At 58.1% G+C, this 13919-nt stretch overlaps 1 protein-coding gene across 1 annotated transcript; it reads right to left on the reverse strand.

Annotated features, from left to right (window-relative positions):
• Window positions 1-507: 507 nt before the first annotated feature.
• Window positions 508-9317, reverse strand: DDR2 (discoidin domain receptor tyrosine kinase 2). Its single transcript, XM_062497151.1, is given in 16 exon segments — window positions 508-1090; window positions 1461-1610; window positions 2119-2347; window positions 3088-3285; window positions 3659-3795; window positions 3901-4121; window positions 4572-4782; window positions 5278-5408; window positions 5555-5617; window positions 5727-5970; window positions 6040-6223; window positions 6568-6673; window positions 6809-6956; window positions 7045-7276; window positions 7399-7501; window positions 9236-9317. Coding segments are annotated over 16 exon segments (2577 nt in total). The 3' UTR covers window positions 508-952.
• Window positions 9318-13919: the final 4602 nt, after the last annotated feature.

Below are 13919 nucleotides of genomic sequence, written 5' to 3' on the forward strand. Positions count from 1 at the left end.
TGGCAGAGCCCAGCTCAGGTGGGCTTCTTCAGCTGGACTGTGATTCCAGGCTGAAGGCCAGGGAGAGCTGCAGTACCGTGCTCCATGCACGTGGGGTTGGTGCAGGCACGGGCATCAGGCAGCTGCCAATGAAACTCTGCTACGTGCATTCCTCTCCTGGCAGAAGATGTGGGGTAACCCTGGGGGAGGAGGACCTGGAGATTTCCCCATGGAAGTAAATGGTGCTAGCATCCTGCTGCATCACCCATGGGGCATCCAAAATGCATTTTGTGGGCACTTGAGCTGCCCCGAAGTGGCTGTGGTTGGTGAGGGAATGTTCCCTGGCCACACGATGCCTGCTCCTTCCTGGCTGCACACTCCAGCAGCTGGGTGAGGTGCTGGGAGAGCCCTCAGGCTTCTCCCTGAGCAGCTGGGGCTGGCCAGCAGGGAGGTAGAGCTTCCTGCCTCTCCATGTGGCACGTCCAAAGCCCCAGATGTTCTCGGAGTCTTTGTTTCACCCATGTACAGCCCACTGAGACCCAGTGGTGGCACTCCCAGTTCCTCCTGAGGCATGTGCTGGCTGCCGCGCTGTCCCTGCTCCAGCAGGCACACATCGCTTCCCCAGGCACCTTCTCCCCACTGAGAAGGTCCAGCTGAAGCTCGTCCCCTCCAGCTGGGGAAGAGAAGCTGCTCTGTCTGGTCCTTGTCACCAGAACACACCGCTTCAATAAATAACTCTTCCCCAAGCCCTGCTGCTCCCAGGCTCAGGTCTGTGGGGAAGAGGGAGGTCTGAGCCATCCCATGCCCTGGGGCTTCGTGTCCTTGGGGTCTCCTCTGAGGCCTCACTGCACTGTGAGAACATGAGCAGCTGCTCTGGGTTATGGCTAAGTCCAAGTGAAGTGGCTTCTGTTTGAATATGGGGCTCCTCCAGGAACAGGGAAGGATGGGGACCATGAGAGGCGGGAGCCAAGGATCATTCTTCTCTGGCTGAGTCCTGGAGAAGGTGATGGATGTCATGGAAGGAGGGACGGTCTTTGGTGTCCCGTCTCCAGCAGCTGAGCATTAGCTTATAGACTGAATCGGGGCACAGCACGGGCTGGGGAAGGTAGGTCTGCAAAGCAAAAGACAAAAATGGCAAAGAAAGAATTACTGCCATGGAAAGCAATGTGCAAACTGCTCCCAGAGAGCCCTGTCTGTCAGGGTGCTGCCAAGGTGACCCCCAGATGGCACCTGCCTCTGTCTCCCTGACCCTAAATGCTGCCGTGGGGTCAGTGAGCAAGCAGTGCCTCAGGCTATGTAAAGTGCAGGGTTTGACACAATGGGCCCTTCACCTGAATTCCTTCCTTGGAGGAGTTCCTGTCCCACAACCGCCTCACAGCCAAGCTCCATGTCTGGTCACCCTAAAGTCTCTCTCCAGGTCCCAGGTGCATCACTGGCCCTCTTGTCCCATCCCGTCCCATCCCATCCCGTCCCATCCCCACCTGCCGGCCCTGGTCCCGGAAGAACTCTCCAGTGTTTTCGATGACCTGCTCATCAGACATGTGAGAGTAGGGCTGCTCCTGGCAGAGTGTGAAGGTCTCCCACAGGGTCACTCCAAAAGCCCACACGTCGCTGGCCGTGGTGAACTTGCCCTGGCCAGAGGGAGCAGAGCAGGGTCAGGCGTGGGCTTTTACCCCATCCTGCTCCAGAAGCTGCAGGTGCTCAGGGATCAAAACCTCCTTCTGGATGCTTCAGCACCAAGATCTGGGCCCCCAGACCTGCTGTGTGCCTGGGGCCAGAACCTGGTGAGCTCCAGGTCTGGCTGGCAGTGACTGCTCTGAGAGCTGGGGCTTGCCAAGGACCCAGCTCCTTGCAAAGGTAAAAACCAGCACTGCTCCTTCTTCCAGGTCTGACCATGGCCAGGATAAAATGCAAAGCATCCTGCTTAAAGGATGTCCTGAACTGGGACATCAAAAATCACCCCAGCCGACCTCAAAAAGCTGCCACTACTCCTGCTTCCCCCATGCTTCACTCCAAATCTGGGCTGCAGTGAGCAGAGACCTCTCCATCCCTCCTGCACCCCCCAGGCCAAGGAAACAGGGCAGTGAGGCCCTCCAGAGCTGTGCCAGCGCCCATCAGAGGAGCTCAGGCCCCATGTACCAGCAGGATGCTCTCCCAGGACATCCAGCGGATGGGGAGCACCGCCCGGCCCTGGATGCGGTAGTAATCCCCACTGTAGAGGTTCCTGCTCATTCCAAAATCGGCAATCTTGATGGTGTAGTGCTTCCCCACCAGGCAGTTGCGCGTGGCCAGGTCCCGGTGCACGAAGTTGAGGGATGAGAGGTACTTCATGCCCGAGGCAATCTGGGTCGCCATGAACAGCAGATCACTGTGGGGGTACATTGGACCCGTGAGCAGAAGGAAGGAAGGGAGGGAGGAGAGCAGCCAGAAGGCTCCAGGCAAAGTGTCCCAGGCAGCTGTCCCTGCTCTCCCAGGCAGCCTTACTGTCTTGGCTTGCAATGCAGGATGTGCCCAGCAGTGTGCATTCTATCACCATCTGTTAAACCAGCTGGGACAGTGCTCTTTATCTTTTCCACAACCCATCCTTCCTCCAGGAAAGAGATCTCCTGTCAATGGGCCATTGAGTCCCACTGCATCACTGATAAAATTCCATCATCCCGTTGGGAGATGCTCCACCCAGGGGGAGAAGCCAAGCATTCCCTTCCCAGATAAAATCTGAGATTTGGAACATCAGAGCAGCCTTTTTCCACTGGATTCCAGAGGAAAGCCAGACCCTTCTACATCATCACTGGACCTTCAGAGGAAAACTGCACCTTGCAGGAGGATGCAGCCACCATTTAATGGGACTGCTGCCAGCACCCTGACTGACTGATGGGGTGTCAGCTTGGATTCTGACTCTGTCAGCAGTTTTGGTTTGGGTTTGTTTTGTATTACTGTATTCTAATTTTACTTTTTTTTTTTTCCTAGTAAAGAAGCATTACTTCTATTCCCATACCTTTGCCTGAGAGCTCCTTAATTTCAAAATTATAATATGGAGGGAGGGGGTTTACATTTTCCATTCCAAGGAAGGCTCTTGCCTTCCTTAGCAGACACCTTTCAAACCAGGACACCTACCTGACAGAGGGTGCGTGGCCAGCAGCGGGGCTGCCTGCCTGCTGGCGGGACAGGAACTGGTTGAGGTCCCCATTCTCCATGTACTCGGTGATCATGCACAGGGGATCGTCTGTGATGCACACTGCCAGCAGCCGGATGATGTTGGGGTCCTTCAGCCGCGACATGATCTTGATCTCCTTCAGAAAATCATTCCTTTCCAGAACAGAAACCACATGGGTTGGACAGACAGACCCAGAGGGGCACAGAGGTGAACACAGACTGGTCAAGAATGCCACCCACCCTCCTGAGCCTGCTGATGGACCTGCGGGTCCCTTCCCCTGGCACTGGAGATGGGCTTCAGGGTTGGCTCAGCAGGTAGACAGGCTCTGGGGAGCTGGTTAGGACCAAGGATCCTGCTATGTGACAGCCCAGCATCCCCAGAGAGCTCAGGTGTGTGGTCCTTGCAGTGACACTGAGCATACAGCTGATGGATGGAAGCAGGGGATGCTTTCCAAGCACCCCAGCTCTCATGGTGAGGCTCTGCACGAGGCAGTGCTGGGGTGTGTGTGCCCCCATCAGCCCCTACCTGGCATTCTTGTTGGCATCTGCCCGCAGCATCTTCACAGCCACCAGCATGGGGTGGTCAGAACTGCCATCCAAGCCCTCTAGGGCAAAGTCCTTCACTGTGAACTTCTCCATGTCCTCCACTTCACAGAGGTGAACCTGGGGGAGCAAGGGGCAGCCATTCCCTCTGCTCACTGACCACCCTCACAAGCTGGGAAGAGCTTTGCCTGAGCCCTGCTGGAAGCAGGCCCAATTCCTGCTCACCTCCCCAAACTGGCCTTCCCCCAGCTTCTCCTTGAAGGTCAGCAGCTTCCTGGGAAACTCCTCGACGGCCACGTCCTTGCCGGAGAGCAGGTCCATGGTGAGGGCTGGCACCGAGTAGGTGTTGCCGCCCGTCACGCCCTGCAGGTTCACGATGTCGGCCTCGGCGTAGTGCGGCACACCCTCAGGGACGCTGGCCTGGGACTTGGCAGGGCCACTGCAGCCTGGGGGGACACAGCAGGGCCAGCCCTGCCATGGGTGTCCTGCCCCGCACCCTCCTCTGCTCACTGCTGGCTGACACGCTCTGTCCCTTCCACCCCAGAGCCCTGCGCTGCCCCACGGGGCTGTACTCCTTCCCCACTAAACATACCGGCCAAGCCTTGACTCCAGGCAAGCAGAGACCAATGCCTGGCCTCCACCATGGGTGAGGAAGAGGTGCCAAAGCATCCCAAGGATGACAGTGGGACACAGTTTAGTCTGACAGAGGATGTCAGTGTTGTGGGAGACCTTCTCACACAGCCTTTGTATGACCCTCATGTGGGATGCACGGGGGCTTGTGAGACCTCTCTCCTCTATGCCAAAATGTTCGAAGAGTGGCCATCGGCTAGGGCTGGGGAGAGGGAGCTGCAGCAGGCTCAGAGCTGTGAGCACACAGTGTCTTCACTCTCACTCACCTGTGTCCTCCTCCCCCGAGGTGAACTCGGGCAGCTTGCGGATTAGGCGGGAGGGCTCCTGGTAGTCGGGTCCCAGAGGGAAGATGCGGTCATAGGTGGAGCTGGACTCCTGCTCGCTGGGGGAGGAGGAGCGGTTGTGGTTGAACATGCTGGACTCACTGGGCAGGGAGAGGCTGACGGTCATTTCATCGTCCAGCATCCTCCGTGATGCCTGTGACAGCAGGGCAAGGGAGGAGAGAGCTGGGGTTCCCCACAGCGTGGGCAGGATGGCGTGTCTCCTGTTCCATGGCACCGGGGCTGTGTCCAAACCTCCTCTCTAGTGCCTGGTCCCTGGATTGCAACACCTGCCTGGGCTTGTCCTCATGTTTCCCCTTTCTCTTGTCTGCCTCTATGGTGGAGGGTTTGGCTCCATCAGTTCTGTGAGTGACCTTGGTTAGGAGGTGGCTGTGGTGAGAACCCTCCACACCCAGGCTCCTGTTCCCCAGAGCAACTTCAGGACACAGGCACGGACAAACAGGCAAGTCCCAAAGTCACCACCCTGCTCAGCTAAGTGCCCTTGCTTGGGAGATGGGTACAAAGCACAGCCTTTCTGAGGAGGGGATGGGAGCACCAGCACCTACATGGAGTCTGTTTTCTCCCAGAAGAACATGCCCAGAGTGAGCCCCCCACCACAGGGCACCTCACCATCCACGCCACGCTTGCCCACCTTCTCCAGCATTTTCTGCCAGAACTGCCGCCACAGTATGATGACAATGATGGCCACCAGAATGAAGATGATGGCCACCAGGCACCCAATCAGGATGCGTGTGTTGCTGTCGTCTACCTTGAGCATGGGGTCTGGCCAGAGAAGGGGTTAGGGTTAGTTCTAGAGTGGAGTCCAGTTGGAGAAGGGGACAGTCACAGTGGGGCATGGGGAGACCCCCTGCCCCTTTCCCTCCTGGGATGGGGCACAGACCCCAGCCAGCACAGGGCGACATGCTTACCATAAGTGGTGGGGACTGCGGGTGCCTCAGCGGGGGGCACCGAATTGTTGTACATGGCTGCATCTGGCCAGGGAGAAGAGAACATCAATATGGGGGTGTGGGTGCCCCACAGCCCCACTATCTGCTTGAGCCTCCCACCCAGAAGAGCCTAGTCCCCACAGGGTGACGGTACCTGACTGGAAGGTGATCTCACTGAACATCATCCAGGTGTCAGCAAAGTAGTACTGGCACTTGATGGCACTGGCCATGCGGTGCAGCAGGGGCACAGTGACAAAACGGGCGCTGGGGTTCACATCGTCCAGCACCAGCACTGAGGAGACGGCGCTGGGCTCCCACTCGCTGGCATCGGCGCGGAAGTAGCACTGCACCTCCTTGAAGATCTTCACACCTTTGGTGAACATGTTGTTGCAGTGGACCTGTGGGGCAGGCTGTCAGCACGGCCACCGAGGGGCACAGGGAGGGTGGTGGGGCAGGGGCGTGGGAACCTTCATGGTGGTGAAGTTTCTGATGCGGTCGAACTCAAAGGTGATCTCCACGTAGCCACCGGCCGTGCTCTCATTGCGCCAGCCCACATAGTCGTAGCCCGGCCAGACGTGGTACTCGTGGGTCTGCGTGAAGTCATCCATCCCCGACACCCCATCTGTCAGCTGGCCTAGGCCCTCTGTCATGCTGCCATCGGCAAAGGGGCACAAGAAGCGTGACTCTGGCCAGCCCCACAAACTTGCACCACCCAGCACCCCCCGGCAGCTCCTCATGAGACACTTGGGGGGGGATTGTGTTCCTGCTGTTCTCTCTGGAAAAGGCTGTGGGGTGCTGAACATGTGGTGCAGCTAGAGCAAATCCAAGGGAAGGGCTGGGGCTGCTTCCCCTATCATTATGTGCAGCCTTCCCAGGCTGGCCACGTCCCCCACCTCAAGGACACCTCAAGCCTTTGCTCTGCTGAGGATCGGGCTGACAATGCAGGGAAGAAACACCTCCCTGGCCAGTTGCCCAGCGTGGCACCCAGCCCTCACCTGTAGCCGAAGGCCCCGTCATATACCGAATCGTTCAGGTAGATGATGGTGCCCCCAGGAAGGATGAGCTGCTGCCCAACTGGCGCGTTGTAGGACACCAGTCCATCTGCAGGGAGGGAAGATGAGTGCATGGACAGCTGGCAATCCTGGTGCTGCAGGACAGCCAGCACCCACTGCGATGGCCAGCATGCCAGGATGGGTGCTGGGGACATGGGGACAGGCACAGGAGAGCACCACGCACCCAGCCAGACGCAACCGTAGAGCTCCACACGCAGGCAGACATTCATGGAGTGGTCGGTGACGGGGATAAAGCGGACAAAGCGAGCAATGAGGGGTGGCTCCAGGTCTTTAAGGACGATGTCGTAGGTGTTTGTGTTTCCATCCAGCACCTGGAGAGGGAGAAGCATGGTGGGGATGGGCAGGAGAAGCCTTCCTCACCCACCATTCCCATGCAGCCCCCACCCAGAACCTCCTCACCTGCTTCCCGTGCCGGTTCCTCCAGGAGATCCAGCGGGTGCCATCCCGGCTGTAGCTGATTTTATACATAGGAGCAAACTCATTGCCATGGCCCTTGGCGTGGCGCCCCTGAGTGCCCACCAGCGTGATGAAATGCAGGGCATGCAGGTCTATCTGCAGGAACTCCTTCAGGTCATTTGGTGCCACGGGGGTCTTGGGGCACCAGGCTCCATCGCCACCCTCCAAGTCCAGCCTGTGAGCCCAGAGCAGAGGAGCTGTTGGCAGGTGGCTGAAGCCAGCCCCTTGTGTCCCCCTTCTCCCCCCGTGCCAGCCCAGCCCCTGATGTGGCTGTTACAGGAGAATGTCCGCACTCACCGTCCGTACTTGGCAGCTGTGGAGTCAGACCAGTGGCTGGAGGCCGAGATATCCTCATCAGGAATGTGCCCACCCGACATTCCCAGGGGGTACCGGCACACGGCTGCAATGACACCGGCACGGTGCTCAGCAGGAGGGAATCAATCCCTCCAGGACTCCCTGGCTGAGCTGGAAATGGCCTGGGATGGGGCACATCCACTGTGCCCCAGGGCAGCACTGTCTATCCCTCTGGCTGACAGAGAGGATGAAGCAAGGAGGGGACAGCGCTGCCAAAGCAGGCACCTTCCCCAGCAAGCACAGCCTCTGGCCAGCAGTGGATGCCAGCCCAGCTCCAAGTGAAGTGGGAAGGAGGGGAGGTGGCTCCAAGGGCTGACAGACACACCGGGCCCTGTCCCCAGGGATCTCCTCAGCCTTGCTGGCGAGGATCTCGGCTGCAGTGGGAGAGCCTGTGAGCTGGCACAGCTGTCCCCATGCTCCAGAGGCCACTTGCCCTGAAAACTCACTGACAGCAACTATGTCATGCTGCTCCCTGTCCCTGCCTGGGGGAACAAGTGACCAGGACAGGCACTCATCCTCCCTGCTGACCCCTCACCAGTAGCCCTGCTTCTGGCCTAGCTGCGAGTGGAAAAGTACCTGGGGTGGCAGGCGAGATGCAGCCCTAAGTGGCAGCGATTCCCTCAGCACTGCATCCTCACTGCTTCCCAGGAGTTATTTTTTCATGCCTGGCCGCCAAGAGTACTGCTGAATGGGCAGCTTGTTTGGCCATGTTTACTGTCTGGCTGCCGGCTCCAGCCCACCACGCTCCCGCCGCACACCACCCCAAGCAAACACCCGCACCGACGCGGCGAGGACCAGGCAGGACTCTGTGCCTGGGTCACCTCCTAGCCCACAGCCCCTGTCTCACCTGGCACAGCACCAGCAAAGAACCCATGTCCCACTGTGCCACCATCCTCAGGACAACACCCATGGGCACCATATCCCACATTAGGCAGAGGGATAAGCGCATCTTCACTGGGAGCACATGGGAGCATCTCCACTTGTCTCCTGTTCTCCCACAGCCCTCACTGAATTCCTATTTAATTCTTGCCAAGCATGGAGCCAGCCCTGCCTTTTTGTCTTGCTAATGGCAGTCCTGGCCAGGCAAATCCAATTCTGCCAGCCATAGATGTCTGCGGGAGAAACAGGATTGCCTCTTTAAGTAAGCACCACTCAACGTCCCGGCAACACCCAACTAATTCTTCCCACAGATGGAAGAAGCCTTTGAAGGGACTTGTTAAAGGGACTGCCTGGGGAAACCCTGGGCTCTGTCCATCCCTGCAGCCCAGGATGGGGCTGAACCCTGCAGGAACAGCCATCTGAACACACTTGTGCTGACAGCCGGAGCAGTGTTGTGGTTTCTGAGCAGGAGCCAGGTACCCAGTCAAGCCACTTCCCCAAAGCCAGCTTGGGTCTGCTGTAAGACTGCCAGAGTAGGCACAGCCCAGCAGAGAAAAAAATACCTTGGCACCTGGCAGCCTGCAGAGTCAGGGAGCCCCCATGGCAAGAGCCCTACCGAGAGCCCAGGGCTCTGGCTGCAGTGCCAAATTTGCCATGTCTAGCAGCCTGCCGGCTGCCAGGGACAGCACAGTGGCCGAGGCACACAGAGGGGGCTGACCAGGTGCCCTGGTGAGGTAGGACAGCAGAGTGACTGGGCAGGTGTGGGCTTGGGGGGCCATCACATACTGCTCCTCAGAGATGCTAGACATGACGTGAGTCCAAACTTGGCCATCGGGCAGGAACAGAGACCAGGGAAATGAAATGATGGCACCTGCAGCCACCTGGTCCCTGTGGGACTTACCAGGGTTGACCTGGGCTCTGGCAGTATGTTGGAGGTGCAGCAGCAGCAGTGGCAGCAGGGCTGCTGTGGGGGTGGCTGGCATGTCGGCAGTCCTGCGGAGACAGAACCAGGGCTCGTTGGGCTGAGGCAGCTGAGGAGGGGACAAACACCATCCCAGCTTGAGGATGGGACCACCTCTGCGTGAGCCCCCATGTCTCCACCTTGGCCTCGGAGGAGCAACAGAGCCCCAAGGCTCAGGTCTGCCGTGGTGGTCACAGGGATCCTGAACACCACCCCTGGGAGCCATGGTGCGCCGCATCCCCATGGAATGGTGACAGGAACCATGGGGAACTCCCTGGGCTCTGCCTGGGGCCAGCACTGGCCACCTCCACCACAGGGCACAAAGGTTCCAGCCACTCTTGGCCACCCTTGCAAGGCAGAAGTTGCACAGCCCCATGGTATAAGGCAATAATAGCAGGGTGCCAGAGTGGCTCCCCTGCCTGCTGGCTCCCAGAGAGGAGAGCAGATAATCACCAGAGATTACAGGGGATTTGCAACTCCCCATGGCAGAGTGGATCCCAGGGACAAGGGTGACACAGGGTGTGCTTGGGAACCAGCTTGCACTCTCTGCTCAAGGGGAGCATGGGATGGGGTTGGAGGGGACCTGGGAATGGGGCTTAGGCCACAGCACAGGGAGAAAAAGGACCAGTGCTGCTTGGGCTTCTCAGAGGGGACAAAGGGACCTCCCCAGGACGTGCCTGCCCTCATGTCAGGGCTGCCACCAGAGCCCCCAGCTGCCAGGAACCCGCAGAGCCCAAGCAACTCCCACTGTGCTCACACACCTCTGGGTGACCATCATGACACCATGCTGAGGGAAGCACCAGGGAGACACCCCTAAACATCACCAGCCCTGCCCCAGACTCCCCAAGCACTCCTTGTCTGCCAAGAGGACACTTCCTACCAGCACCAGATGCAATCAGTTCTTTCTATTAATAAAAGGGCTATTTTAATCCAGTTTAAACATACATTAACCTTTGAGGGAGCAACCCACTAACCCTCACCTTTAACCTGGGAGTCAAAGGGACCACAGCTCCTGACCAAAGGGGGCCTGGCTGCTGGGGTAAATCCCAGCCAAACCCACTGCACCAGAGATGTCTGTCTTGGCTGACACATCCTTGAACCAGCCCAGTACCACTGAGGCTGCAGGTGAATGTCTGGTTGTGTCCCTGCATCACCCCACCACCGAGAGAAAGGCTAAAGCACCCAGAGCATCTGGGTGCTGCCACAGCTGGGCTTTGGCTTTGGCAGGGCAGGAGTGAGACTGGGGCTTGCTGTGGTCACAGCAGCACCCAAGGGGAGAGCAAAGTCCTTGTCACCTGCACTCTCCTTGGAGCTCTCTGCACCCCACAGCACCCTGCTGCACTCCTGGGGGACTCTGCCAAACACAAGCTATGGAGGAGGCACAAGTAAATACCTGCACTTGGGATGACCCTCCACCCCTCATCCTTTTTTTTCTATTTTTTTTTTTCTGAAAAGCACGTATGTGGTAGCTTTCCCCCCTCCCACCCAGTTCCCAGCAGGAAAGCTGTAGCTAGTTGCAATTAATACAGCTGCAACTGGGAATTTCAACTGCATTGCCAAGAGGCACACACAGGAGGCTCCTGCATTTGATGATGGCCAGTTCCCCCCAACATTAAAATATTCATTTCCTTCTGCATTCCAAAAAACATCCAGGGATATTTTTCCCCACTATTCTTTCAGGCTGAGTAAATTCTTTAAGCATCAGGATACCAGATGCTGTAATCTCCTTGCAGAGAATGCATTTACATTTAGCCTAACACAGGGAAATCATCCCCAGGTAGACACTGGAAGTCCTGATCGCCCCTCAGGGGTGTGGGGTTGGGGACAATGGCTCGGACCACGAGGCTGAGGGCTAAGGGACATGCTGTCGAACACAGGGGCAATGCTGGCAGCCCAGCTGGAAATCAATTCTGTTCCACCAGCCCTGCTAAAGGGGTGGCTCTGCAATGTTTTGACTGCAAACGTTTGCTGAAAATTTTCAATCACTGGAAAGTTTTAGTGCAGAGAGTTTTTGGAGCTCCTCCCTGGCATCACACAGACTTTGAGTTTCCCTTGGCTGCTGCTTTTTTGTTGTTTTCCCTTCTTATTTCCCTCCTTCCTTATTCTACTGAAATAACCAAGGGAACCAAGTGGGGTAAAAACTAAATCCACTTTTGTTAAGAGGCAAACCCCACCCAAGCCATGGTCCCTCTTGCTGCCAGCCCATTCCAGGTGAGGTCCCCAGGTGGGCACTGCCACCTTTGCTAGCACTGGAGGAGCATCATCCATGGGGCTGCATGGCAGCAGCCTGCACCCCTTGTGCACGGCTGGACACGACCAGGCCTGCCAGGACTTCCAGGGCTCCTGCTGCACAGCCCCTGTCCTCACACGGGGCTGGGGCTGCTGTGCTGCTGGGTGGGACACTGGGATGCCCTGAGTGGGGACAGGCTGGCTGTGACCCTGGCCTAGGGGTGTTTGGATGAGGGGGTTCAGGATCCCTGCCCCCAAAATGGCATTTTTGGAAGGGAGGAGGACTACAAGCCCCCAGCATGCCGTGCCGCCAGTGGGAGCGCAGTGCAGCATGCCGGGACCCGTAGTCCTTCTCCCTTCCAAAAATGCCATTTTAGACTTTTTCTGGGCTGGATGCAGCCCCATTTTCTGCAGCAGCAAGCACCTCCCCAGCTCCAGGCTGGCTGGCTGAGCCGGAGTGACAGGAGCAGCCAGCAGGACCCCGTGGCTCCCCATGCCCTGGTGACCACCTCCAGGAGCACGGCTGGGGCCTGGGGACAGCATCCCCTGGGTGCTGCTTCCAGCAAGGGCTCCCCGACAGCCCCGAGCTCCCAGCCCTGCTCCAGGCCATCCAGCAGAGCCACCCAGGGGTGGCTCCCAGCACCAGCACTGGTCACAGCACCAGGGCCTCATGCTCCCCTCGCCAGCGTGACCCGGTGCCCAGCTGGGGAACCCTGGGGACAGCAGGCATCTCTGGCTGACCAGCACTGCCAACACACACATGGGGGGAGCTGAGGAGAGACACCAGGAAACGCTGGCCTGGCACGAAGGCACACGCTGGCACTGGGGTCAGCTGGCAGAAAGGGGTCAATTGTCACCCCCTGAGCAAGGACAGCGCCCTGCTGCTGCCCCAGGGCCTCCCCAGGCAGACCCACACCCCAGCCCCGCTGCCTGGGCTCATGGAGCACTCCTGACCCGAATCCCTCCAGAATCCCAAGCCCAGCAGGGTCAAACACGTCCCCAGGCAGCCGAGGGTGACTCACCGGAGCAGGGTGGTGGCCAAGGCCGGGTGGGCTCCTCACCCCTCGCTCGGGCCGGGGGAGCCAGGTGAGGAGAGAACTTCCCTGGGCTGATGCAAGATGCCTCTGGGAGCCTGCTCGCATTCTGTGGATTCCTGGGACCCAGCCAGAAATCCCACAATCCCACAATCCTACATCTTGCACATTTGGTTTCAATTAGGGAGCGGAGAGGGGGAGCCAGTCAGCGATCCGGGCTGGCTTTCTGGCAGAGGTTATTTTCCTTGGCCCCGGGGAATGCGCGCAAAGCTATAATTTACAGCAAAACCCATTCATAGCACAAGAGAAAAAAAAAATAAAAACGTCCCCGTGGCCAGCAAGGGAACTTAAAGCAATAGGCAACATTTCACTTTCCAGTGTTTGCCCCGTGGCTGTGGCATGGCATGTGTGTCCAGGACCCTCCTCCTGCACTGTGGGGCTGGGTAGGACACCCCACAAGATGCCAGAGTGACCCACATTGGTTACCCCTGTCCGGGCCCCTGGGGGAAAGATCTGGGGCTCCTGCACAGGCACACGTGGCCAGCACAGAAGCCAGAGAGCCAACCTGGCTCAGGGCAGACTCGCTTCTCCAGCTCCCTGAGCTCCACACAGAGCTGGTGGCTTGACATCATTTCCAGGCACTAGCCTGGCACAGCGGCCATGGGTTACGCAATGAGACAGGGAGAAAAATAATAATAATAATAATAATAACAACAACAATAATGGTCTCACATTAGCTTTTGCATAGCAGCAGAAACCACAATTAAAGAACTGCAAAAATTGTTTTTTAGACTGTTTTGGCTGTGTTGAATTCCACGCTCACATTATGGGAAGGAAGTGGCACCCCTGGCAGCAGCTCCCTAAAAGGCTTTCCTGTCCCACCAGACACCCCAAAGCCCCAGGGCTGCTGCCTTACTCCTAAACCAACCTCTTTGCCAGCCTGAATTCTCCAGAAAAACAAACCAGACCACAGGCAGGAGAAGCCACCCCCTGCCCCCAGCAGACACTGATGACCCTGTCACTGCCACCAGAGAGGTGCAGCAGCAGCAGCACTGCCCAGGGTGAAAGAGGCAGGGCACAGCTCCCTCTGGGCTGGCAGGAAGCAGAGCCCCATCTGCTGCCCCAGATCAGCTGGCAGGGAGAAGCACAGGCTGCCCTACGTGCACACCAGCACAAACCCCAGCCAGCTCTGCTCTACTCCACTCCCTCTTGCTACCTGGAATTGGTACTCATATAACTTGGCAGCAGCCAGCACCCTGGTGCTCCATCCCAGGAGCTAAGGCAAAGGTGGTGGTCTGCAAAGCCAAAAAGCTGAAGGCTCAGCCACACACAGCCCAGGCAGCCTGTGGTGAGCCAGCAGC

This window comes from Cinclus cinclus, chromosome 8 (assembly GCF_963662255.1).
Source record: "Cinclus cinclus chromosome 8, bCinCin1.1, whole genome shotgun sequence".
Classification (NCBI taxonomy): domain Eukaryota; kingdom Metazoa; phylum Chordata; class Aves; order Passeriformes; family Cinclidae; genus Cinclus; species Cinclus cinclus.